Source organism: Callionymus lyra, chromosome 19 (assembly GCF_982586985.1).
Source record: "Callionymus lyra chromosome 19, fCalLyr1.hap1.1, whole genome shotgun sequence".
Taxonomy (NCBI): Eukaryota; Metazoa; Chordata; class Actinopteri; order Syngnathiformes; family Callionymidae; genus Callionymus; species Callionymus lyra.
The window spans coordinates 20,487,396-20,513,453 of NC_141836.1; the positions used below are offsets into that span (position 1 = coordinate 20,487,396).

At 38.4% G+C, this 26,058-nt stretch overlaps 1 protein-coding gene across 2 annotated transcripts in view; it reads left to right on the forward strand.

The window, feature by feature from the left end:
• LOC148059897 (metabotropic glutamate receptor 4-like) overlaps positions 1-15,843 on the forward strand; it is an 86,567-nt gene extending 70,724 nt beyond the window's left edge. Inside the window, exons 4-11 of one of the 2 annotated variants that reach the window (XM_087780884.1) lie at positions 988-1,142; positions 1,313-1,453; positions 5,039-5,239; positions 7,431-7,567; positions 7,657-8,592; positions 9,839-10,085; positions 11,120-11,165; positions 12,567-12,621. In XM_087780884.1, coding sequence (XP_087637010.1) covers positions 988-1,142; positions 1,313-1,453; positions 5,039-5,239; positions 7,431-7,567; positions 7,657-8,592; positions 9,839-10,085; positions 11,120-11,157 — 1,855 coding nt within the window. In that variant the 3' untranslated portion in view covers positions 11,158-11,165; positions 12,567-12,621. Of the gene's footprint in view, positions 1-987; positions 1,143-1,312; positions 1,454-5,038; positions 5,240-7,430; positions 7,568-7,656; positions 8,593-9,838; positions 10,086-11,119; positions 11,166-12,566 lie in introns of both variants that reach the window. The other variant, XM_087780883.1, reaches the window with a different exon arrangement.
• The last annotated feature ends 10,215 nt before the right edge of the window (positions 15,844-26,058 follow it).

Consider the following 26,058-nt stretch of genomic DNA (forward strand, 5'->3'; position numbering starts at 1 on the left):
GTACTTTATATACCACAATTAAATCAGACCATGTGAGATAAAATTTAGATACAGTTTTTAAAAGTCTGTAATTTCCCTGAAGAAAAAAAAAACAGGGGAAAAGAGTTTGATTTTAAATTTTGAATTTAAATCCCAATTTGTCAATTTGCCTAATTTAACAATTGCATAGCAATGCTAGAAAGGCATTTAAAAATAAGATATTTAACATATAACTTGTCTTTATTGACAGTGAAGAAAGTAAGATTATATATCAATGTTTTTGTTGAAATATTAATTCATATACTGTGGAAAGACAAGTTAGATTAAAACACATACACAACACCATGTGTGGTATTGTCACTTATTCAATACATAAATTGAGGCTGTGATATAAAAACGTTTTGCATATAAACTAAATTCATTTTTAAACTTTATTGTACTAATAAAAATAATTCTAATAAAATGTCCTCTAATAAAAAGAAAGAAAACGTAACTTAGTCGACTTTTTCAAGGCTTTTATTATAGTTTGTGATAATAATTTATTGATTAATCATTCGATTATAAACCTTCTTTAAAAAAAAATGTGTGATTAAAAAAGATAAGAGAATGGATGCGTAAACAAAGATGGCGCCTGATAACAACATTGAAAAAAAAGATATCAACTTGAAACTTTGAACCGATGTTTTTGTTTTAAAAAATCTTTTTTTCAGTAAAATGTTTACATCTCAGACTGAAGAGATCAGGAGGACGTTTAAAAAAACACATATCAAAATTGTGCCATTTAGGACACAGCCACGTCAATGCAGATATAAACATTTAGATCTGAATCAGTTTGGAGATTCTTACACAAATAAAGCTTTTTCATTTTCTTGGACTCTTATGTAAAGTGCAGGTCAAATGTTTTGTTTTTGTTTTATCTTGTCAAGCTGCTGAAAATGTATCTTTTAAGACGTGGGAAGATTAAAGTACAGCAACATGGTTGTTTTTTTTCCATCGTCTTAACCACAGGCGGCTCCTACAAGCAGCAAAGAAGGCAAATCAAACTGGTCATTTTATCTGGGTCGGCTCGGACAGCTGGGGTTCCAAAATCTCCCCCATACTAAATCAAGAAGAAATGGCAGAAGGTGCAGTCACCATCCTTCCAAAACGGCAGTCAATTAAAGGTAATCAGACAGATGTTTCAAACATGTTTACTGCAACTTTTCAGGGTTTTTTTGGTGAAAAAAAAAGATCAGAGCTTATATAAATGTGTAAATAGAGATATATTATATGTTGCTAAATATACAAAAGGATTGAAATTGGATCAAATTTGAAACTCATTTGTTTCTTGCAGGTTTTGATCGTTACTTCGTCAGCAGAACACTTGAAAACAACAGAAGAAATATTTGGTTTGCAGAGTTCTGGGAGAATAATTTCCAGTGCAAGCTCAGCCGACACGCTTCAAAGAAAGGATCTGGCATCAAAAAGTGCACAAGTAAGTTATAAAAATCTACTGGTTGCCTGCTATTTTCCTTTTGCCGGACGTTTTGCCATTTTAACTATCCCTTTCTAGTGTAAATAAGTAAAATTTGGTTAGTTGTTTTGTCAAGTGCTTTTTGTGAATGAATGAATGAAACTGCACTTAATGACTGTTTGCATACTTAAGCGTATTTGATCAGAGCATATCACTAAAGTTTAAAGAGAAATATGATGAGAGAAAAGTAAATAAACCAAGAATAGGTTAATCTTAGATTTTTTTTTTACTAGGTTTGACAGATATGAGCTAGAAGAGGAATTTCCATTTTTCTCTTATTGCGGAAACTATAAAGAGACCACTATATGAGGTTGAGTTAATATGTTGAAACCCTTCGAAGATAAATAGCCAGACCATTTAGAGCTTTATTAAACATTAAACCTTCTTAAAATCTAGTCTATAGACGATGCACTAATCTCACAATATAGTATATTCAGCTCACGATACAATTCAACCTGATATATTTCGCACACTTGCATCATTTTCAGAATGATTTTAGGAGACATTGACATTCTGTGACATCTTGGTTGTGACTGTTCCACTCTCTTGTGGTTAAATATATAGAACCGCAACATCAGCTTAAAAGGCAGTGAGAGTCGATTCTATCCTCTAGTACTCAGTCATCGCCGGGATCTTGCCAAATTTCATTGTTTCTTTAGCTGTGGAAGAAGTTATGACTGATTGTGTCATGAGCCGATCAGAAAAGGAGACCCAGATGCGGAAGTGTCAATAATCCTCGGAGGCTGAATACTCTGGCGAGTTCTTCTGGGTAGGGATGCTCCTTATCAGTAGGAAGAACCCGCCACTCAATCATCCCCAGCCGCGCACCTGCCAGCGTCTGTCAAGAGAAGACACACAGGACACAAACAAACGGAAACACACCTTCAAAATAAAACACGAATGACATAAACATGACCACCCCAATTAAAAAAAAGTTTTATTCATCATTTAAATTAGTTTATTTTGTCATTTCAAGGTCCTTGCAAAAGTTTTAGGTCGCAAAGACTAGTTTGATTGAAACCACAAAATTAACAAATGCATTTATATATACATTATATTATATTATATTATATTTGCATGTTAATTATAAATAGAAAATCCTGCTTTTTTTGTACCCCAATTTAAGTGAATATAAATAAACCAACAAATATATGATAAAGATTTACTATGATTTGAAAGAAAATAATAAATATATAAAACAAAATAGACACAGTGCTGTTGAATATTGATTTAGTTTGGTGAAAAAAATAGATGTGTTATCTATTTTTTTCAACCCCCAATGCAGAGAGTTTAAAATAATTGCAATATGATTTATTTTGGTCCTTCTTGGCAATTTTGCTTTAAAAAGAAGAATCCTGTAATGGATTGCATAATAGAGTTTGTATAGTACCCTACGCTGTTACACTACAATGAATGTTGATCCACAGACGAGGCAGAAAGGTTATAGTATGATTTATGATCCATGTTACCGTCACATGAGCAGCTGTCTCTTGATACTTAGGACAATACGATGCTTCTTAGAAAGCCCAGAAAACAACAGAATGTGGTTCTATTATTAAACAGGAAGGTTTTTTTGAGTGCCCGTGTTTTACTGCCCTGGGGGCCGAAAGAAAATGTGCGTCTCCAGATTAACTTTGTCACCCCGTCTCAGAGGTCATGTCGCATTTCTAGGACAGAATTGAGACATTATCAAGAGGATTCAGCAGCAGCGCCGGAGTAACTAGCGCTCGCCATGAAGTGATTCGATTTAAGTTGTGAATGTGGAACGAACACATGCCGCAGATGTTTCGCTCACGCGAGCTGAAATTATAAATGTGAAGGTGAGGAGCCTCCTGCCGATGTGACGAGCGTCACAGATGGACCGGCCTGACACACTCTGATGTTGTGTGTCCCTGAAGACATGAGCCATCAAGGTTGCCAGACAGGTGTTTTCAACGCCTATCAATCATTCGATACCTTGTTCTAAGGAGGACGGGATGCATTCGCCGGAAGGAATGCGAGCTCAGCTAATTTCATTTATCTTTCAAGGATGACACAAAAAATATATAGGAATCCGTCCGAAGATTTGAAAAATAGACAAAAGTGCATTTCTTGCTTGTTTCCTCAGCACATTCAGCTGACACTGTCTTGTAATGTAATGTCACAATAAAAATGCACTTTTAAATTCATATTAAGCTACATTATGTGAACAATACGCGAATGCATTTGGGTTTGAACATGAAGAAAAGATGAACTAAATCCCCTATTAGTTAAATGAGTTTATAATTAGCTGGTTTAAAACCCATAATTGTTCATAAATTATCTATTTAAATTGACTCATTATATATTACACATTCATTCTACACTCTAAATGTTTATTTAAAAATCAATATTAAAACACAAGTACATAGACTTATAAGGAAAAATAACAAAACATGTAAAAAATCTTCAGGTATATTTCCTGACATAGAAGTTTTCCCAATAATGCGAGCGGTGTTATTTTGAGCTGGGAGATCACTCCTCCTGAGATGCTCTCACTTTTGGGATTCATCAAATCTGGATTAGATTTATCTCGTCTCTTAATCTGCACAGATAATAACTCGCGCTTCATGATTGAGACTCATTCTTCCCAACACAGAAAACATAATTTAATTTATAACTGATTTACTCTATTGCAAAGAAAAATAGCGTATTACCTTATCATCAGATTTCCTCTCAGAATGCCTTAATACAAGATTTGTAACAAAAAAGAGTTTCCTGTGACTGTGTAGTGTCAATAAAATTGTAATTATATTAACAGAATAAAATATCAGGGTCAAATATCAAGATTTATATATCACAAGATCAATGAAAACAGCAAACAGCTTCCAAGGATCGTGTGGGAAATAGTCAAGTGATGGGATGGATGAAAGTCTGTCTTTTTAATATTATGGGATCTACACACATTAACTTTGATCGACTTGTAGATCGCAGCCCTGACTTTGATTCATGAAGGTTTTGAAGGTTTGGTCATTCACTTGTAAAACTTCTTACCATTTTTTTTTTTCTAAAACAGCAACACAAGAACTAGAAAATGCAATTCTATTTAATTCCTCAAGAACATCTCTACTAAATGTTATGAGAATGCTTGCGAAGCAAGATTTGTTTACCCCAACAGCATATCAAGGAAACTTGACCTAATTTAGCAATTTTTCGTTGAGCCTTTTTTTTTAGGAAATAGCACAGCTTCTATTCATCACAAAAGTAGTGATACGATCAAATAATGAAACGGATGATATTTTGCTAAAACATATTTAAGCAAGTAGTTATTTTAAAGAAGTTCACTGATGTTAACCTTTTAAATCTTCATTCTCTTAATGTAAATATAAATAACTTTCACTGGTGTCTGACTTATCCTATCAGTTACTTTACCATTGGGTTTGCTAGTAAAAAAGGATCTTGTTGTGGAATTTAAATCTCCAGATTCATGTTTGACAAACACCTGTCACTATTGCTCATGTTAATACTGAAGAAAGCTCATGCTAAGCACGTTTAAATAAATAACCTGAAACTTTATTGTTCCCACAGATCACGAGCGTATTGGTAAAGATTCCTCCTACGAGCAAGAAGGGAAAGTCCAGTTTGTTATTGATGCAGTTTATGCGACGGCTCATGCTCTGCATAACATGCACAAAGATCTCTGCCCGGGGAAAGTGGGCCTGTGCGCCAGGATGGACTCCATCAACGGCACTCTTCTTCTCAAGTATATACGCATGGTCAACTTCTCAGGTATGTCAAGTGACAGCTGGTGAAAAACAGCGTGACGCTTCTGGAGCGTTTTTCTTAATACATTTTTTAACACAAACCTCTGCATAAATCAGCTGCTGCATAGTCTCAAGATAGGTCGGCTAGCATGTATTGAACATTTTTGTAATGATAATGATAGACTAGATAACAGTGGCGCTGCTGAAAAATATTCTAGGGGGCGCTCTTTTCCAGTACATTTCCCTGACTATACCATTGAAAGAATCAGTTGTAAATTGTCTAAACTTAAATAATTTGATAATAATATTACAATTACATATAGTAATAAACACTTGGAAAGCTAATGATGGATAATAATGCTATATCCTCCTTGTTTATATACATATAAAAATATTTAATCATACTATTATTATTATTATTATACTTAAAATTAAAGGAAAAGAATAAACAACCTGTCCTCTACAACAGAACATCAGATATACTTTCTACCAAATTATCACAAATCCTTGCAAATAATTGCAATAACAAACAATATTTTTCTATTTAAACTTAAAAAATACCTCAAGTACAATCAAAATGTCCAGAGACAAAAAAGTTATTACGCGCTACAAATTGAGCCAATTATGCATGTTAGTGCAGTCATTACGTACAGATATGACGAATGACGACACAAACAAACATTATATATTATTATTATTATGATTAAAACCTAAAAAGAATAAATACTACTACTACTAGTATAACCACTAATAATAATAATAATAATAATAATAATAATAATAATAATAATAATAATAATAATAATAATAAATACAATTTAAAAAAAAAAAGAAATAAAAAAACACAGCCAAATCCTTGGGATGGCGGCCCCAACAGCGCCCTCTATGGGCCAGCCGCTATTATCTATTATTATCTAGCTAGATAATAATAGATTAGGTAGAATAATATAATTATGTGTATGTGGGGGAACCTTTTGAACAAGAAAAAAAAAGGAAAAATATTTCAAGTTAGGATATTTAAAAAGTGTATTGCAAATTATTGTGAAGAAAATAAATAAAAAACTGACATTTTAAAAATAAAATTTAAATTTGAACTATCACTTAAATAAGATATAGACAAAAAGAACAGCACTTTGCATATCTCTGGTGATAATTACCTCACAGGCCGAAAGAGGCTGACAAATCAAGAACATTTTCCTTCAAATCACGAATACGATTAAAAGAAATTTGTTAAATGAAAGTGTTCATGTCAGAACTATGATAAGATAACAATCTTTTTCAACTTGTTTTTCACTTTTATTTGTGATTTAGTCCAGAAATCTCAACGAAAGAGATCCTGCTGCGTTGCTTTTGTTATTTAAACTTCAGAGCTCCTCGCCTGCCTTCAATCATCGTGTTGTGTTACTGGAAGGCTTGTCAGCATCTGGGTTACAACGATGCTGGTAAAAAATCAATTGTGTTTGCTACACATTACTGGAACAGAGCTGGCTCACGCAGGAATCGAGTGTGTAAAAGCTTAAGAAAGAAAAGGATTCCAGTGCTTCCTTGCTGACTCAAAAGAAAGAGAAAACATTTAAAGCAAGTCAGTGGATGCGTTCTTGTCACTGTAACTCAAAAAACGCTGAAAGTATTGTAGATAGTTTTATTTTTTTAATTAAGGAACTAACAGCTGTTGATTGTTCAGTCTCCATTAAGGGATGGAGACAGCTGGAATTATTTATAAACTTTAAAAGTTTGTGTTTGCATTAATTACTGTTAAATGACTCAAATAAAATGTTATGTATAGAGTTTTGGAAATAAGGCACCTTCGAATATTCATTTACATACGTGTTATACATGTTTTAAGCATTTATAATACAATACACGTCAATTCATGGTTGGGATGTTTCATTTTAACTCCTTCTTTGCTGTTTATTTTTTAACTTATCGAGTCGGTTCCCTATTGCATGCAAAGAAGCATCATCAAAGGTTTACTTTAAAAGAAGAGTAAGAGAGGCTTTAGATGGCTAATGAAAATCATACGTTGAATTTGTAGCGTTTAATAGGAAGCCTGGTCCAGAACATGTGATATGATGAACTGCATGAAGGAGAAGGACTTGGCCATAAAATAGATACATTATTTTACCGTCATCAAAACTTTGGTCAGATATCCCAAACAAAATGTTATACTTCCAACTACTGCCAGCTAATGAAATGTTCTTTTAATCCTTTTCAAGGAATTGCTGGAACTCCGGTGGTCTTCAACGTGAACGGAGATGCTCCGGGGCGATATGAGATCTACCAGTATCAGATCACAAACGATACCACCGAATACAAAATCATTGGTCACTGGACAGATACGCTGCACTTAGATGTAAGAATGTTGTGAATGAATATAATAGCTTCAAAGACTGCAGAGTAACATGCATTAATGTTCTGCTTTTGTTCTAAATCGCCTCACAGATAGAAGACATGCAGTGGCCTGGAGGAACTCAAGAAGTCCCCTCTTCGATATGCAGCCAACCATGTCGTCCTGGTCAACGTAAGAAGACCGTTAAAGGAATCCCTTGTTGTTGGCACTGTGAGAACTGCGATGGTTACCAGTACCAAGCAGACACCTACACCTGCAAAATGTGCCGCTTTGATTTGCGGCCCAACGCTAACCACACCGGCTGCGATCCCATCCCCATTGTCAAGTTGGAGTGGAGCTCCCCCTGGGCAGTGATCCCGGTCCTCATCGCTGTCCTGGGAATAATGGCCACCCTGTTCGTGGTCGCCACCTTTGTACGCTACAACGACACACCCATTGTCAAAGCTTCTGGTAGAGAACTGAGCTATGTGCTGCTGACTGGGATTTTCCTTTGCTACGCCACGACATTCCTGATGATTTCCACTCCAGATGTTTTCATATGTTCGCTCAGAAGAATCTTCTTAGGGCTGGGTATGAGTATCAGCTACGCAGCACTGCTTACCAAGACAAATCGAATCTACAGGATTTTTGAGCAAGGCAAGATGTCGGTCAGCGCCCCCCGATTAATCTCCCCAGCTTCCCAGTTAGTCATCACCTTTAGCTTAATATCCCTCCAGTTACTTGGGGTCTGCATCTGGTTTGGAGTTGATCCATCTCAAGCTATCATCGACTACGAAGACCAGAGAACAGCCAATCCTAAAATGGCCCGGGGAGTGTTGAAGTGTGACATATCAGACCTGTCGCTCATCTGTCTGCTGGGTTATAGCATGTTGCTGATGGTCACATGCACAGTCTACGCAATCAAGACCAGAGGAGTCCCAGAAACGTTCAACGAGGCGAAACCTATTGGCTTCACCATGTACACCACTTGCATCGTGTGGCTGGCCTTCATCCCCATCTTTTTTGGGACCTCGCAATCAGCAGAAAAGGTAAATAAGTTGTGTCTCGCACAATTATCAACAAACATACATATTTCCATCAAATATAAATGAAAATATGTCTTTAAAGCACAAAAATGTGTTGGACGAGGTTGAGAGTGATGTGTTTAGGAAAGAAATGACTTTAGCTTGTCAACAGTGGCATCTCAAGGTTTTGCCGTTTTCAATCTTTCCAGAGCTACTTTAGGGAGATCCAACTTGGTAATCCCACGAGGGCCCTCGGACAGAAGAGAGAGGAAGTTCCGGCAGCCAGCAATATCTCTGCCATATGGCCCCTCAAAATGAAGAGCACCAAATGCCATCTTTTGTCATGTACTACCAACTTTTAAAAAGAAATGATGAACCACAAACTGTGAAAGTTGGGATGGATTTAAGAAGTTCTTTAACAAACTACATTTTCAAAACAATGTGCATCTTTGAAGAGAATGCAAGTCGGTCACACGCTGCCCAGTGCATATGAATCACTGGATCTACTTGACAAAGATGAATAGGCAAAGACCACGACCATCTTTGGTGCGAGTCCAAGCTGACAGCGTGATTTGGATATTATATGGCTTAACCTTCCAAAGTGTCCGCTTCTTTTTTGAAGCCACAGAGCTATGGGCTTTAATAAAGGACAAACACTGATGTGGAAAGTAATTCCCGTCCGTGAAGGTTCTCATTCTCCCAGGTCATGGTTATTCAAGATGTTTAAAAACTCTTCAACGACGTCAGTTGACTCGCCTTTGAACCTCTAGGATTAAGTAATGCTTGCAAAGACAAAATGTGATTTTAAATGCTGTATATTCTTCAATCTATTAGACTCCTTCATCCAGCTGCCCACCAAATTATGATACGCATGAAAAACCTGTTTCACTTTCAATCTGCTGAACGCTGATTGTCTGTTCGGTAACAGGAATTCCAGCTGTGAGTTACATCTGTCACGCTAGGCAGGTAGAAGAAGATCTTCAAGCTGAAAACCACAGGGTGCACGCATCTGCGAGACTTCCCCGACCAAGATTAAATCTGTCTTCAAATCCACAAATAATTGGGGGAAGATGATACATATTATTAATAATTTTCTAAAAAAAAAATCAAGCAAGCATAAACGCACAGATGATTTTCCTTATAATAACTTTAAATCTTTCTATTGTTTTTGCAATATCCAACCTTTTCCTGTTCCATCTCCTAAGGAAAGAAAGAGAGAAGCCTGAAATCCATAAAATTCATGACTCTTGTCTCTTCTTCCCTAATACAGATGTATATCCAGACCACAACCTTGACCATCTCAGTAAGCCTGAGCGCCTCCGTCTCTCTGGGAATGCTCTACATGCCCAAGGTCTACGTCGTTCTCTTCCATCCGGAGCAAAATGTCCCCAAACGCAAGCGAAGCCTAAAGGCTGTGGTCACTGCAGCAACCATGTCTAACAAGTTTAACCCAAAGGGAGGCCTGCGGCCCAACGGAGAGGCCAAGTCTGAACTCTGTGACAGTCTGGAAACCCAAGGTAGGTCTCATGCAAATGGAGCTTGAATCGCCGCAGAAGTCTTCAACCAGATGAATATTAATTTTTCCCACGCAGGATTTCAACGAGGCTAATATGCCAAAAGGATAATCAAAGTACGCAAACCTGAAATCCACTTAGAAAGCACAGTAGCTGTATTTAAACTCGAGAAAATATGGCCTGCAAAAGATTTGTGATTCCAACACCTATATAGAGTATTACTATCTTTTTCTTGTCCTGCTGTCAACAGAGTTTCATTGAAATCTGTTCATCCACTTTTATGAAAATAATTATTTTATGAAATAAATCCAATAAATCAAATGAAAATAAATAGTATTTTAATTTGATTTATTGGATTTATTAGAACAAAAGTTGCAAGACTAATACAATTATACTTCACGGTTTTATGAGGTCTGGAACACCAATTTACAAGTATTTTTTTTTACTTGTACTTGTACTCTTTGTGTAATTGTATATAATCATTCAGCAAAATGAGAAAAAAAAAAAAAAGTCTTGGTGACTTTAACGCTCTCCTGGCTCACAGTGATTCACCATCTCTCTCGCTAGCTCAACCTAATTTATCTTCAACAAGCCCTGTCTCCACATCCAGTTGTCAAGCATTAGAGAACAAAAGTCGTAAATTTACCGAGCTGATCTTGCAGTTAAGACAGAGTGCAGTAAAGCCTTCGCCGTTGGATCAACGCTGATGTTTGACAGGCCACCCACACAATCCTGATCTTCGAGAAAAAAAAAAAAAAAAAAGGGACAAAAGAAAAGTGAAGCTCAGTTTTGGAAAAGAGAACATTTCAATCACCGAGATGAACCGAATGATTAAGTTCCTCATGTGTGGGCGCAGGCTTAAATCCGGCAGAACCACGAGCAGCGATTATTGTAAATGGGAGTTTGTGTGGAAAAGAGTCTAAAAAGCCTGCCCTCTCGCTAACATCTTTCAACATCCCATCATTGTGAGATCTATTCAGTGCCCGTCTGCTTCAGATTTGAACTGCGCATCTAATCAATGCTCTCTTGCGTGTCAGACTTTGTTGAGGGAGGGGAGCCATGTCAGGGACTTTAGAGACTCAGGTAACATCATTCCTCTTTAAGTCGAGACCACACTTTATTATTTTCTGCTAATGTTTACCACTCATGCCTGCTCCTTGCACAAAGACGCCTGAGGCTCAAACGTCAGTCATCACCCCCACACAAATCCACTCTAACACACCAGACTGAGAGACAATCTCTGCGTTGTAAAATATCCAATCAGCATGGAAAAGCTCGTTAAACCGAAAAGATGACACCACTCTGCCTGAGTTCAGGAGACCAGCCGCAGACGGCCGTAAATCCTTTTTCCTGTTGACGAAAAAAAAAAGAGGAATTTGTGGGGATGGGAGTGCAGCAATAAGATTGAACAGGAAAAGACAGATGGCTCTGCCAAGTTCAATTCTTTCTGGACCATCTATTCTTCATTATGGTCTTGCAGCACATAAATATTCAAATAAGATGCATTTATCAATGCTACCCTGGGATGGAATTTTCCGAGGAAATCTCCTATTCAACACCGTGTCGACAAATACGCTGAAATATTGGCTAGATTTTGGCTTACAGCTGGCTCCTGATTGGATTGATCACTTTTGACATGTTTAACCACCTTTTGGCTATTGCGGGCAAACTGGCAGATTGGTGTTGCAAACTCAAGCTCCGAGCATGCTAACGAACGCATTCATTACTAGAGATGTACACGTTCACCACCACAAAAATGCTCTATGGACACTTGTTCTGGTCATTTTACATCCAGTCCCTTTCTTCATTTGTCTTTCGCGTATTATTCACAGCTGATTTACAATTCCACGCAAAGCCGGTTAAAGAATAATGAGCGTAAAACATTCATGACAACAGTTTAAGGTTGCCCGGTCTGATTCCATTCTCTCGTGAAAGCACTTCACGTAGACTTCACTCCATGATGGAGGTGATGCACCGACACTGGCTGTAGCATGTGTTTGCATGTAGAATATCAATTATGTCTTGGATAATCTGAGAATAAGATAAGGGAACGAGTTTAAAAAGTAATTTAGGTGCATCAATTCTCATAGTACTAGCTTAGCCACTTAACCATGTGTGTCCTATCAATGCATTCCAGCATATGTTCCTTTGATACGTTTGTGTGGAACTTACATTCAAAATAAGGACAAACGTGTGAGTTGACACAGTTGGGTACTGTACTGTTAGTATTAAACAGAATCATGTAGTATAAACATGATCACTTATGGGGACAATTTCTGATATTTATTGTGTTGGTTTGCAAATGACTGTCTGGTACAAGTTTGGTAGTTTGAATTCTGGTCATTAAGAACTTCTTGAACCACATTTAATTAGCTGTATAACACCATGACTATGTGATAAAAGGGAGAGAAATCATAATATTGTTCAAACAGGTCAATTTGTTTTCCAATTTTTAACTTTGCTTTTTCTTATTTCTACTTCCAGCCCTGGCCTCCAAGCAGACGTACATAAGCTACAGCAACCATGCCATCTAAAACCAAGAAAATGGAGCTCCAAGGATGCGTGAAGAAAGCCTAACCCTGAAGGAAATAATTGAGTGAGAAGTTCTCGGGTGTCCTCTCCTGCAGGCCGGATGGAAAGACAATATTCTGTTGCTCCACTAAAAGAAGTAAATGATATTTTTCTAGAGAAACAGGACGTGACTTGACTAACAGGGGACCATGGAAGAAAGTGGCTAAATATTCAGGAGAATGGATGTTTATCCTACTTTTACCACCTGAGTGAAGCGTCCATCAATAAAAAAGTTTTAAGTTGTAGTGTATAGCACACCAGTCGAGGGTAAATATAGTTTCTGCATTCCAGCTGTAACAAGAGAAGAAGCATTACTTTGCTTAAGTATAAAATAACATACATTATTATGGTATTACAGAAGTGAATGCTGCAGTACTTTTAAAACTGTAGATGCCTTACTACAGTCCAGTCAGAGTTCTACAAGCGTTACAGAACACAGGTCATTCCAGACTTCTTTTTATTATGATTATTATAATTAAAGCTTCATATTATTGATGCTGCCGCGCTCTTGGCAAACCAAGTGTACAGTCCTAGCATGCTTGTGGGAGCATCACGTGTATCGTGCTGTGTTGTCAACGTTAACGGAATGCAACATTTGCGTCAATCACAGTGGAGATGTCCATTACTGTTTTTTGGTTTACCTTTTGTGACAAAAAGAAAAGGTTGTTTAAAACAAAATGAACCCAACTGAAGACCAAATACAAGAAGTTTACTGCAAAACACAACTCTTAATTTTTAAATCAAGATCTCTAAACATGCCACTTCCACACTTTCCACAAAAGAACCATAACACACAAGTTGTCCTTGTTTTTGTCATCATTATTTTCACCTGATACGTTACTTTTGATTTAACTGGACGGATGTTTTCTTTACGTTGCAAATTTGCACAAATTGAACACTTTTTTTTTAAACATGCCGACATCCGAAAGACCAAACGTATGTAGAAAAGGTTTACTTATTTAATTTAGCCAGCAAGAGATTTAAATTCATAAAGAAGGGTAAGGAATTAATTAATCAGTAGTTTAATTAAAAGTGCATCAAACAATAAATTCTATCTCCGAAACATGTTAATATTGTTACCCACCGAGGTTATACTGTAGATACAATTCAAAATTATTAAAATGTGGAAGCAAATTAAAGGAAGGAATGAAAAAAATACTAACATGATTCATGCTTTTAATTTGAAGTAGTTAAAAACTTAAATAACATTCTTGTTAGACGTATTGCTGAAGACGTATTGGCTCTGTACTTGATTTAGTCTTCACACATCGGGCCTATTTCAGGGTTGTCATTTCATTCCATATTAATAAGTCAAATGAGTAGTGAGTTCTGGGAATGACAGCAATACAACAACACATAAAACAAGACATGAGCAGCAACATGGAGCAGGATGAAAGTCCTGAAGTAACATCAGTCCACACAGAAGCTTGTAGACCATTGAAGACCGAGTCCAGGATGGGTTTTTGTGAAAGCAGGTGTCTTGTTGTTGAGAGCACAGGTGTTTGTAAGGAAGGGTGTTGACTGGTCTGCTAGCCTTTAGCTTCACTAGTATGTCAGCCCTCTTGCTTATATTTTGTCTCCATGTGAAATGTTTTCTTTGTGTCTCTGATGTTGTTTTGAGTCTCCATGCTGAACTACACCAGAACCATATCTTCAGGAGAGTCAGTTTAACTAGTTTAGTTCAGAGCTCAGGAGAAGTTGTCATGTCTAAATGGAACTTCAGAATGATGAGCTGTACTTCATGTTTATATATTGTGAAAACATATTATCAAAAATTATCCATTTTCATGATTCGTCATTTGCCGACCCGGGAGCTCGTATAGCTGCTGCACTACTGTGCACCGCCATCTTGGGAATAGGAAGAGACCAAATGAAAAATGGGAAATTGGCACAAGGTAGTCAAGAAATTTAAGGTCTACACAATTGCATTTACAATTTTATTTCAGCCTCCTACACAAAGTTTTTGGTTTTGGTACATCAACTTTTTATCCTCTATAGATTAAGGCTAAAAAGTGAGCTACTAGTTGGACCCATGAATACATTTTCTTAGTCATTAGAATATTTTACTGGCATAAACACCCGCTGTTATATTGTATGATTTCATCCGGTGTTTGGTTTCTAATGATTATTTGTGAGGGTTTTTTCATATATCCTATACTGCCAGAGCGTTGTGTGAAATCATCCGCGAAAATAAACGTTGTTATTCATAGTCCAGTTAAGTACAGTAGCCCAGAGTGGTATTGTTTACATGCGTCTTTTATGTTGACATGCAAACAGTGACTTCATTTTTGTACATTTACATCACATTTTTCTGGTGGTATTTCATCTTTACAGTGAGCCCGGCAGATAGATCTATAGTTTTCTAGTAGGAAGCAATGACGTTAAAAGGCGCAACAGACTTTGATGGATGCTAGACTCCTGTTATTTGAAGCTTTTTGTTAAGTTTGTTAAAAGCCATTTGCATCTCAGGTTATGCAGTTGTTCTTAGTACTTCCACACAAACAGTTGGTTTATTTATCTCCGGCGTGATCTCAATCACTCGTGTAAAGATTATGGGAATCTGCTGTTCAATAATAAAATCTATTGCCTTCATTCTGTGCCTCAACAGCATTGAATTAATTTGTTTATTATTAATTGCTTTAAATCTACTAAAGCTTATAAATGCATACTCTTTAAAAACAAGCCTGGTCTAGGTATTAATGACCAATGAAAAATGTTTCCCATCGGAATTTGTCTCTTTCCGTGTTATTCTTGATGCAAAACTGTGAATGTTGCATGTCAAAATTTTTGAAAGGTTGAACAGAAATGTTAAGTGCCCGCAAAAGAAACTGGAGCGAATTAGGGAAATTGTTTTTCATTTAATTGGTCGGCTTCGGACAACATCCAAAGAGGCGATTCTCATACTAAAGTGTTCTATGTGGGAATGTTTGTGTTTGTGAATACCTTCATTTGTTTCTCGCCGCACTGACGCCCAATTTTTTTTTTTTTACAACACTTGGTCTGTGTTTCAAAGTAGAAATGTGAGTGCTGACTGAAATTAAATGGCAAGTTTATGTATGTTCTCTATGGATTGATTATGTCTGCTTTATGTACTGAATTATTTAAGAAGAAAACTAAACACAAACATTATTACAGTGCCTGGATATTTATGGATTATCTATAGAGGAAAAAAATGTGTAGAGCATGTTTGTTTTTATACAAGATATTTCTAATAAAACACTGTTTTTGTAATGGAGTCTGGTTATTGCATGATCGCCATACATCATAATTTGACTCACTGCTTCAAAGATTGGCCACAAGTTAAACATATGTTTTAAAGGCGTAATAAGTTTATAAGGGAAGAAGAGAAGACAAAGAGTGACTGGACTTCACAACTTCATAAAATGGTTTGAGTTGGACTATGGTATCATACTGGAAAGTGCACCCCTGTGAGAACAAAAAGGTTGCTGGTAAGCTACTCCTGGTACTAGTTTCCTCCAACAGTCCAATATGGTAAATTGAGAATTTAAAATAGTTTGGTGATGTGTGTGAATGGTTGTACATCTGAGGCACACTTGTTTCTAAGAGTTGTTCAAGTGAATGAGGGTTTTCGATTTATTCGAGAGGGGTTCAGGCAGAGAGTTCAGCTTACTGGCAGCCTGATGCATAAAACTGTTCTTGTGTTGGCTGGTGTGTGGTGTGCTTTTCCTCACGTAAAATATGTGCCATCATCATGTGAAGTGAAAACCAATTATCCAGCAGCAACAATTGTGAAAAGCCCAGACAGAGACTGAGATGAAAATGTACTTCTTTTTTTTTTTCAATTTACAATTCTACAAGCAAGAGTGACATTTTAATTGTGTATTCAATGTTCTTTTCAACACCAATTAATTGCAGGCCTATTAGAATGAAATGATATTAACTACAGATATGGGTACAACATCATTCTTGGAAACATGACATTTTGAGGCATCTGACATGCACATTTTTTCATAATCCATTAATTGAATCCTCTCGTGTGAGTCTGTTTGCCGAGTACAAGCTGTGAATCCAATGATAAATGAGTCTTATACTTGTGTGCCAAAAAGGAGGCAACATGAAAAATAACGCAAGGCCACTGATAACTAACACTTTTCATCATTCTGAATTATTAAACTGGTGACGAAGTTTGGCCTTAAATCCGGGAAACCGTGCTTCAAGCAATAGCAAATCAATGCAGGGAGTTACACTTGTAATCTAACCAAGAACCTAAATCTGCAGCCTCCAACTAGAAAAGTTACAGCGAATTATAATAGAAACAACTACAAGAAAATAAATGGCGATAGGACGGCAGAAAAATAAAATGAATGCTTAAGACTTAAATAAATAATAACTAAGTCTGATAATCAAAGTCAAATTGAGATCTATCCAGACACCAACAATACCAGATCACAAACTTGTTCCAACAGTCAGCTTTCCTGATCATGAATATTTAATTAATTTTATTTACATTTCCTTTATTTATTTAATTCATTAATTATTGTATATGCCAGTTTATCTATTACTTCTATTATTCAATTGTATTTTATGCATCTAATTATTTTTTATTTATATTTTTTAATTTAATTCTGTACTGTCATCAGCACAAAAAAGATGGTTTGGTTTCTAATGATAAGGTGTCAACACTGGCAATAATAATATTCTGATAAAGATTCGACCAGGTGTGTTGCCCAGAATTACAGAAAGAAGCGTCAATTCTTTAGGGAAATCAAATATATAAAATAACATAGCTGTAGGCTGAACAAACTCTGGTCCTTTAGTGAATAGACTCCATCTAACACAGAGGGAGAGGAAGATCGTTCCAAAGCTTATGAGCAACAGTCTGGAAGGATTTCTCTCCTCTGGTCCGGAAGCATGTTCAGGAACCATCAGTAGACGATTTCAATGGGGAAGTGACCCTCAATATACATTTTCTTGTCAGGTTGATGAAACATGTCGACCATTTCTCTGGATTCAAATGCTATTTTTGTTCAAGTGACTTAGTAAATTCAAACAATTGAGACCAAAGCCAGAGAACCAGAGAATGGTTAGTCAAGGTAAGGTAAGTGAAACATAATGGGGATTGAAATTTGACTTTGAAATTACTCTTTAAAACAACATGAATCTGTAAGGTAAGGTAAGGTAAGGTAAGGTAAGGTAAGGTAAAACTTTATTGAAATTGTTCTTTTCCAATAGCCAGCAATTTTTCATAAACAATAAAAAATAAATAAAAATAAAATAAGAAGAACATAAAGAGAAAGAACAAGATGACACAATCTAAGTCTAAAGATAAAGACAAAGAACATAGGTCAAAGAAAAACAACAAAGACAAGGATACAAAGACTAACATAGAACAGAACATCCAGATACTTTTACTCCACTCCTGCCCCCGAAATCAGAATTTTACAATTTAATAGCCCGAGGAGTGAATGAGTCCTTGAGTCTATTTGTTTTGCACCTGGGAAGGAGCATTCGTGCACTCATTCTGCTTCTCTGCTCACTGATGACAGTGTTCAGAGGATGACTGTCATCATCCATGATGGACACTAGTTTGTTCAATGATCTCCTCTCAGCAACTGTCACCAGTGAGTCCAGCTTCATTCCAACCACAGAGCCAGCCCTCCTGATCAACCTGTCCAACCTGTTGACACTCCTCTTGGACACATTCCCACCTCAACACACCACAGCATAGAACAGGACACTGGCCACCACAGACTGGTAGAACATGCAGAGGAGCTTCTTGCAGATGTTAAATGATCGAAGCCTCCTCAGAAAGTACAGTCTGCTCTGAACCTTCTTATATACATGGTCTGGTGTTGCAGGACCAGTCCAGTTTACTGTCCAGCCACACACCGAGGTACTTATAGTTGTCAACTATCTCCACCTCATCGCCTCTGATGGACGTATGGATGTATTTCTTTACATGTTATTACAAGTGTCTGTTATAATTTTGAACTAGCCAACATTTTGTGAACATATTGTGTTCTTTAGCACTGTTTACAATTGCTTGAGCTGCAACTGTAATAAAAAAAAAAGAAGAAAAGAGGTTCTATAGTAACACAGAGTAGAGTAGCGCAATAAATCAAAATGACAACCTCTACAGAGTGTTGTGGCCCATTACAACAGGCCAACGGCAGAAATTTCATGTGGACCTCCTTCGACGAGTAACAAACTTGTAGTAATCACAATATAACAAACATAGATTTAACCTGGAATGTCCTTCCTGTGGAAAGAATGTTTCATTCATCATAGTTGTCAGTATTAAGGGTAAAAGTATTGTTTAAAAACTTTAAAATAATAATATAAATAGTATATAGCATATCAAATGTAATCAGCCAGAGGTGTAAAAAAAATATATAAATACAATTATATATCCTGATATTTTTTCAGATCTTCTAAATAATGTTTTTATATTATTATTATTATTTTTATTTATTTTTGTCGTAGTTTCATGGTTTACATTTTCAATGAAGTGTGTATCAAATAAAAGAATTTATTTTGTTTTATTAACATGTAACTATTCACAGCCTTTGTTCATTTTTGTGTTGCAATTAAACCTTCCGGCCACTACATGGCAGCAGTTCCCCACATCTTGAGAAACTAGATAATCCTGCCAATGGCTGAGAGCAAGGGGATACAATGGCTTTTGAATCTGATGTTTGGGCATATTTTGGTTTCAAAACAAATAAAAGCAGTTATGGCTTCTTTAAGAGTCATGTGGTCTGTAAATATTGCAACGCCAGAGTCAAGTACTCGGACAATACAATAAGTGGTTGAAAACTAGATAAATAGTGTTGGGTTAAGAACATAACACTCAGTCTTTAACAAAGTTTCTGAACCAAATTGAACATTAAATCTTCATGGTACAAGTAAGACAACAGTCCAAATGAGGCTGCTCTTCACACAGTCTATTAGCTTGAAGGGAACAATGTGATAAATGCTTACAGGTTAAATTCTGCAGAAGCAGATCTAATGGGCGTCTTTTAGTGTCAGCTTTGATTAAACTGAATATCGTTTGCTCAATATCTGTTTTGAAAATTTAGAGTGCTACTAAAATCGAGGATACACAAAGATATATAGAGATAATACACTTCATCAGCTTCTGAACCGCATTAAATATTCAGTGATGTCCCTAACCCGACCTCTGCCTCTACAGGATTCATTCAATTATTTTACCGCTCCATTCTTTGAACTGATTGATACGCCGATGTCAGAGGATCACATTTGTATTTATATTTGCAACAACTGAATTGTGATTATTACCAGCAGGCAGACGGCTTTATTGACAAACTCGGGGCCACCTCACTGAAATGTGTCTCCTTTGAAATATGGTAATAGAAAGAGGAGCAAAAGCAAGTCAGCAATTTCAATAATGTGTGGAACAACTGATTATGCATGTTTGTTCCATATATTTAAATAAAAAAATAAACACATAAAACTCAATTCATCCTTTGAAATGTATGAATCAAAAATACCCACCATTAGAGGGTCCCCAAAAATTAGGGGGCCTTGTTTAACAATATGAATTTAATTTTCTGCAGATAATCGTAATGTTTCATTCAAAACTGAGTTGAAGTGTATTATTGAAATCCAAGTAATTAAAACCAACATATTTGTTGGAATCAAAAAGTTTAATAAAATGTCTCAAAGAGATTATAATTTTGATTGAAAGCCACAGAAAACAAAACAGTTTTCTAACACACACTGCACCAAATCACATGTTTTCAGTAATTATAGGAGTATATTATTAATTCTGTCAAACTTGAGATGTGCACTATTTGTTAATTTTTCAGTAATTATGTCCTCCACAGCTCCAAAGGAACAATAAAATCGCAAAAGATCCTGCCGATGACTGAGTTTGTTTATTATATATTGTAGAGCTCTATTTTTAAAAAAAAATCATAACAATGCATGGCAATACAGTTTGAAGTTTTGTCCTTCTGTTTCCTGTATATCTAACAAATTTGACATTTTCTCCAAGTCACGCATGAGATCATGCTCCACTCAGGCTGCCTTGAGAACTTCCTCATCTCCCATGATTCACGGGCGTCATGGTTCCATGCCATTAGTCTTTACATGAACACCTGATTTTCTGCGGCTCTGCATCAACGCGTTCAACCAGCTATGCTACAGAAGGAGCGGGCCCATAAGTCTCCCTGAATGCTTTGAATAATTTAGCCCAACAGCCATTCCTATAAAAACCCCATCTATATTAATGAGCAGCCTCTAACAGTTTGGTTCACTGCATGGAGGTTGTGGTCCCTCCATCATGCTTGAGGTGTCGCAAACAGCTCAGTATTCTAAAGAAGCCAGTGTCACTCTTAGCTATGCAAGAGTTTTTATGTAACACCATTAACAAGATTGCTTTAGCTTTAATCGACCCGTGCCAAAATATTATATACATGTATATTTTTTAAATAATGACTCTCACATTCAATTGGCGTAGGGAAAACTCTAGATCACATTCATGGAAAATAAGCAATGTCAGCTAAATATGAAGGTGACTATTTTACAAGCAGAGATGCTCCTTCATGAAGGCAAACTGTAGCACTCATACAATATTAAACATTTTTTTCTCTAATAGTTTATGTGGCAAAGGTGGCAGTAATATATCTCAATATTGAAGAAAAACACAGCAATACTAGACACCTAACTGTGGACTCCCAACAAAAAACCTTTTTCTGTCCAGAGAGTATTAAGTCTACACACGTTCATTCAGTCATATTATTATTTTGTCAAATATATCATTTTTGACTGTTGGCCTTTAGAGTTGGTATCTTATTCTGTTAACAGAAGTATATTTGTAACTTTATTGACACTACACGGTCACAGAAACAATGTTTGTGAAGGTCCAGCTGATTGAACCAGCCCCTGACATGCCAAGAAAATGAACTGAAGGGCTGCAGGGTTAAGGAAGATTAAGTGTTTCACAAAAGTTTACTTACTAGAAGACGTATTGACTGTAAAGTAAGTAAAGTAAAGGTTATTTGTAAAGCCCCTTTCTAGACCAGGGTCACAAAGCACTTTAACAATCAAAATCAATACACAGTTAAAATATATACTTATAAAGGCCAAGACACATAAGACACACACAGGAGTTCCAGAAAATCAGGGAAAATCCTGCACAAATAAAAATCTTAAGATGTTTCTTAAAGGAGTCAGTAGATCCATCAAATACAGAGGGAGAGGAAGATCGTTCCAAAGCTTAGGAGCAACAGCCTGGAAGGATTTCTCTCCTCTGGTCCTGAACCATGTGCGAGGAACCATCAGTAGATTCTGACCCACAGACCTCAGAGCCCGAGCTGGGGTGTAAGTCTGGATCAGATCACTGATGTTAGGAGGAGTATGACCATGAATAGCTTTGAAAGTAAGAACCAGAATTTTAAAGTTGATCCTGAAAGAAACTGGCAGCCAGTAAAGAGTTTTAAGGATCAGAGAAATGTGAGTTCTTCTACTAGAGCTGGTCATAATTCTCACAGGAGAGTTTCGTATATACTGCAGGCGAGACAGCTCCTTCTTGTTTGGACACAAAAATAAACTGTTACAATAGTCTAAACGAGAAGAAACAAATGCATGGATTCTAAGCTCCAGATTGTGTTGTGACATCATTTTCCTAAGTTTAGAGATTTTTCTCAGTTGAAGGAAACAGTATCTGTTCATTTTTCTGCAGTGTTGAACCAGAGACATGTCTTTGTCAAATACAACTCCAGGTTTCTCAGGCTCAGTTTGACAGACTGACCTAAGTCACCCAAGTACTGACTCAACCTTGGAAACTTATCATCAGGAGCAATAACCTAAGTTTCAGTTTTGACCACATTTAGCTGAAAAGTGTTTTCACTCAGCCACTGTTTGATTTCTAGCAAACAATTGACACAGACCCTGACATTCCCACTTCCGAATCCCTCAGTCTTCTCAGCAGTTAAATATTCTAACAATATTTAACTAAATATTAACAGTACAGTACTTTTTCATTCAATTCGTTTAGTGTACATCTTGGCATTGTCCTATTGACATCCAAGCCTAGCGTCACAATTTTTATGATTTGTTGAAGTCAAACAATGTATTTCATTAAAGCCACTGGAAGAGAAAATCATCTATTGATTTAGTCTATTCATCAATGGTAAGCTGTAGTAAAACAAATGCTGCTCTCATCTCTGTTTTGTCCTCTATGTTCCATTTCCAATAAACGTTAAACATCATGATTGGATACTTAATCTGCTGCCATGACCATTTGTCTGTGTGGTTTGTGAAGAAGAATCTAAAAACACACCTTATAAATGCATGATCTATAGGCCGGTCATTCTGTCATGTTTATGTCCTTCCGGTTTTAATTTGAAGTTGTGTTTCCGTTTGGTACGTGCCTGTGTTTTGTTTTTGACAGACGCTGGCGGGTGCGAGGCTGGGGATGATTGTGTGGCGAGTTCTTCCTACTGATAAGGAGCATCTCTACCCGAACTCGCTAGAGTATTCAGTTTGACATCTCTGATCTCGCTCCGCGTTTTTGAATCTGAATGATCTATCCTATGGGAACCCCTGACTTTGTCAGCTCTTTACTTTACTCACGTGAGTCTTTTTGTCCTTTTGTTTTTAGTTGCTGTTCGAGACCCCGATCTCCAGCCGTGCCCTGCCTCCGTCCCGAGCGCCTGTTCTGTTTTTTGTTCCGGTCCTTTCCGACCGTTGGGATTATTAAAAGACTTTTATTCTGAACGATTCATCCGAGGATTATTGACACTTCCGCATTTGGCACTCCTGCCGTGATCGACTCGTGACAGAATACTCTGGCTACCAGATGGACCCAGCGGAAGTAAAGGAGCTCCGCCGAGCTCTCGGTTCTCAAGGAACCCGACTATGCACTCTTGAGGAAGTGACACAGGACAGTCACTCAGCGCTCGTCAAGCTGTCAGCTGCTGTGGGTGAGCTTAATCTTCGTTTGGCCCCTCCCGCACCTGTTGCAGCCGCCGCAGCCTCAGTGCGCGCGCCGACTGCCTCCGCTCATGCTCATCCTGAGAGACTACCGGCTCTATGTGAACCAACGATACCCACTCCGGAACATTATAATGGAGAAGTGGGTGGTTGTGCACGTTTCTTGCTCCAGGTCCAATTAGTGTTTAGCCAGCAGCCCTCCTCGTTTTCCACTGGTCGCGCCCAGATCGCTTATATGATAAATCTCCTCCGGGGTAGAGCAGCTGACTGGGCAACTTCTCTGTGGGAGTCTAATTCTCCGGCTCTAGCTAATTATGACTGTTTCACTGACGAGATGCGCCGGGTTTTCGACCTGCCACATCGCTCTCCCGCTGTGTCCGCTCGTAAGTTACTTAGTTTAATACAGGGAGATGAGTCTGTGGGGCATTACTCTATAGATTTTCGTATATTAGCCGCCGAGAGTGGTTGGAATGAGCCCGCACTAATAACCGCTTTTACCCAGGGGTTAAGTAGCTCCGTCAGGGATCAACTCGCCACTCGGGATGAACCGGAGGGGTTAGAGGCTCTTATCAGCCTAGCTATCAAGATTGATAATAGGTTGAGGGAACGCCACAGGGAACGTGGCAAGGACGTTTTCTCTCCTCCTCCTTCCTTCATTGACCGACCAGCTCCTCAGTTGACTCCTGCGACTCCTACGCCGCCACCCGACGAGCCGATGCAGCTTGGTCGTACACGTTTGTCTCCTGAACAGCGCTCACACAGGCTCACGAGGGGATTGTGTTTGTACTGTGGCGAGCCTGGTCACCAACTACGTGTCTGCCCTAGTCGCCCTAAGGTTAGTACTCGGGTGGGACACACCCTCTCTTCTCCTGACCCCACTCACCGGATCACTCTACCTGGACTTTTGACTGTTGACATGACTTCAACTGCTGAGGTTGTTCTGATCGACTCTGGCGCCGACGACAACTTCATTGACCGGGACTTCGCCCTATCCCTTAACATCCCCCTGGTTACTTTACAAGGTTTCTCGTCCTGAGCGTCAGGCCCTCGACACCTATATCGGGGAGTCACTGACGGCCGGTTTGATTCGCCCCTCTTCTTCGCCTCTTGGTGCAGGGTTCTTTTTTATTAGCAAGAAGGACAAGTCCCTGAGACCCTGCATAGACTACAGGGGGTTCAACAGTATAACCATCAAGAATCGTTATCTCCTCCCACTCATAGACCCATCCTTTGATCCACTGAACAAGGCCATGGTTTTCACCAAACTGGACCTTTGAAGTGCGTATCACTTGGTTCGTGTTAGAGAGGGCGATGAGTGGAAGACGGCATTTAAGACCCCCTTAGGACACTTCGAGTATCTGGTCATGCCATTTGGCCTGACCAATGCGCCAGCGGTCTTTCAGAGACTCATTAATGAGGTCTTAAGGGATTTCTTAAATGATTTTGTGTACGTCTATCTTGATGACATTTTGATTTTTTCCAGTTCCCGTGATGAACACCTCAGCCATGTCCGCCGCGTTCTCCAACGGCTGTTAGAGAACAGACTTTTTGTCAAGGCGGAGAAGTGTGAGTTTGGAGTTTCCACCGTGAGTTTTCTTGGTTTTATTTTAGGGCAGGGTCAGCTGAGGCCAGATCCCATGAAGGTGGAGGCAGTTTCCCAGTGGCTGGTGCCCGTTAGCCGCAAGCAGTTGCAACAGTTCTTGGGTTTTGCTAATTTTTATCATAGGTTCATCCGGGGTTATAGCCAGGTTGCCGCTCCACTAACCCAGCTTACCTCCACTAAGAGTCCTTTCATCTGGTCCGCCAAGGCGGAAGACTCCTTCAACCAGCTGCGCTCGCTGTTCTCCAGGGTGTCGCACCTATCCTACGACACCCTGACCCAGTCCGTCAGTTCATCGTGGAGGTTGACGCTTCCCACACCGGCATAGGAGCAGTGCTGTCTCAGAGGTGCTCCAAGGACAACAAGGTGCATCCATGTGCTTTTTTTCCCAGAAACTGTCTCAAGCGGAGCGCAACTATGACATTGGCAACCGGGAGCTCCTGGCGGTGGTGGCGGCACTTCAGGAGTGGAGGCATTGGCTGGAGGGCTCAGAGGTACCTTTTCTGGTTCTAACGGATCATAAGAACTTGCTCTACTTACAGGAGGCCAGGCGCCTGAACTCCCGCCAGGCCCGTCGGGCCCTGTTTCCGGGCCGATTTGACTTTTCCCTGACTTACCGCCCAGGAGGTAAGAACGTTAAGCCTGACGCCTTATCCCGACAGTTTGCGCCTTCCCAGGAGGGTCTTGCGGATGAGACCATCCTCCCTAAGCTGTGCTTTATTAGGGCGGCCAGCTGGGATATAGAGAGGGTAGTTCTGGAGGCTCAGGAGAGTCACCCAGGACCCAGCTCTGGACCGCCTGATAGACTCTTTGTTCCGCAGCCAGCTCGTGCCCAAGTGCTTCAGTGGGGGCACAACCACAGGGTAGCGTGTCACCCTGGCGTTT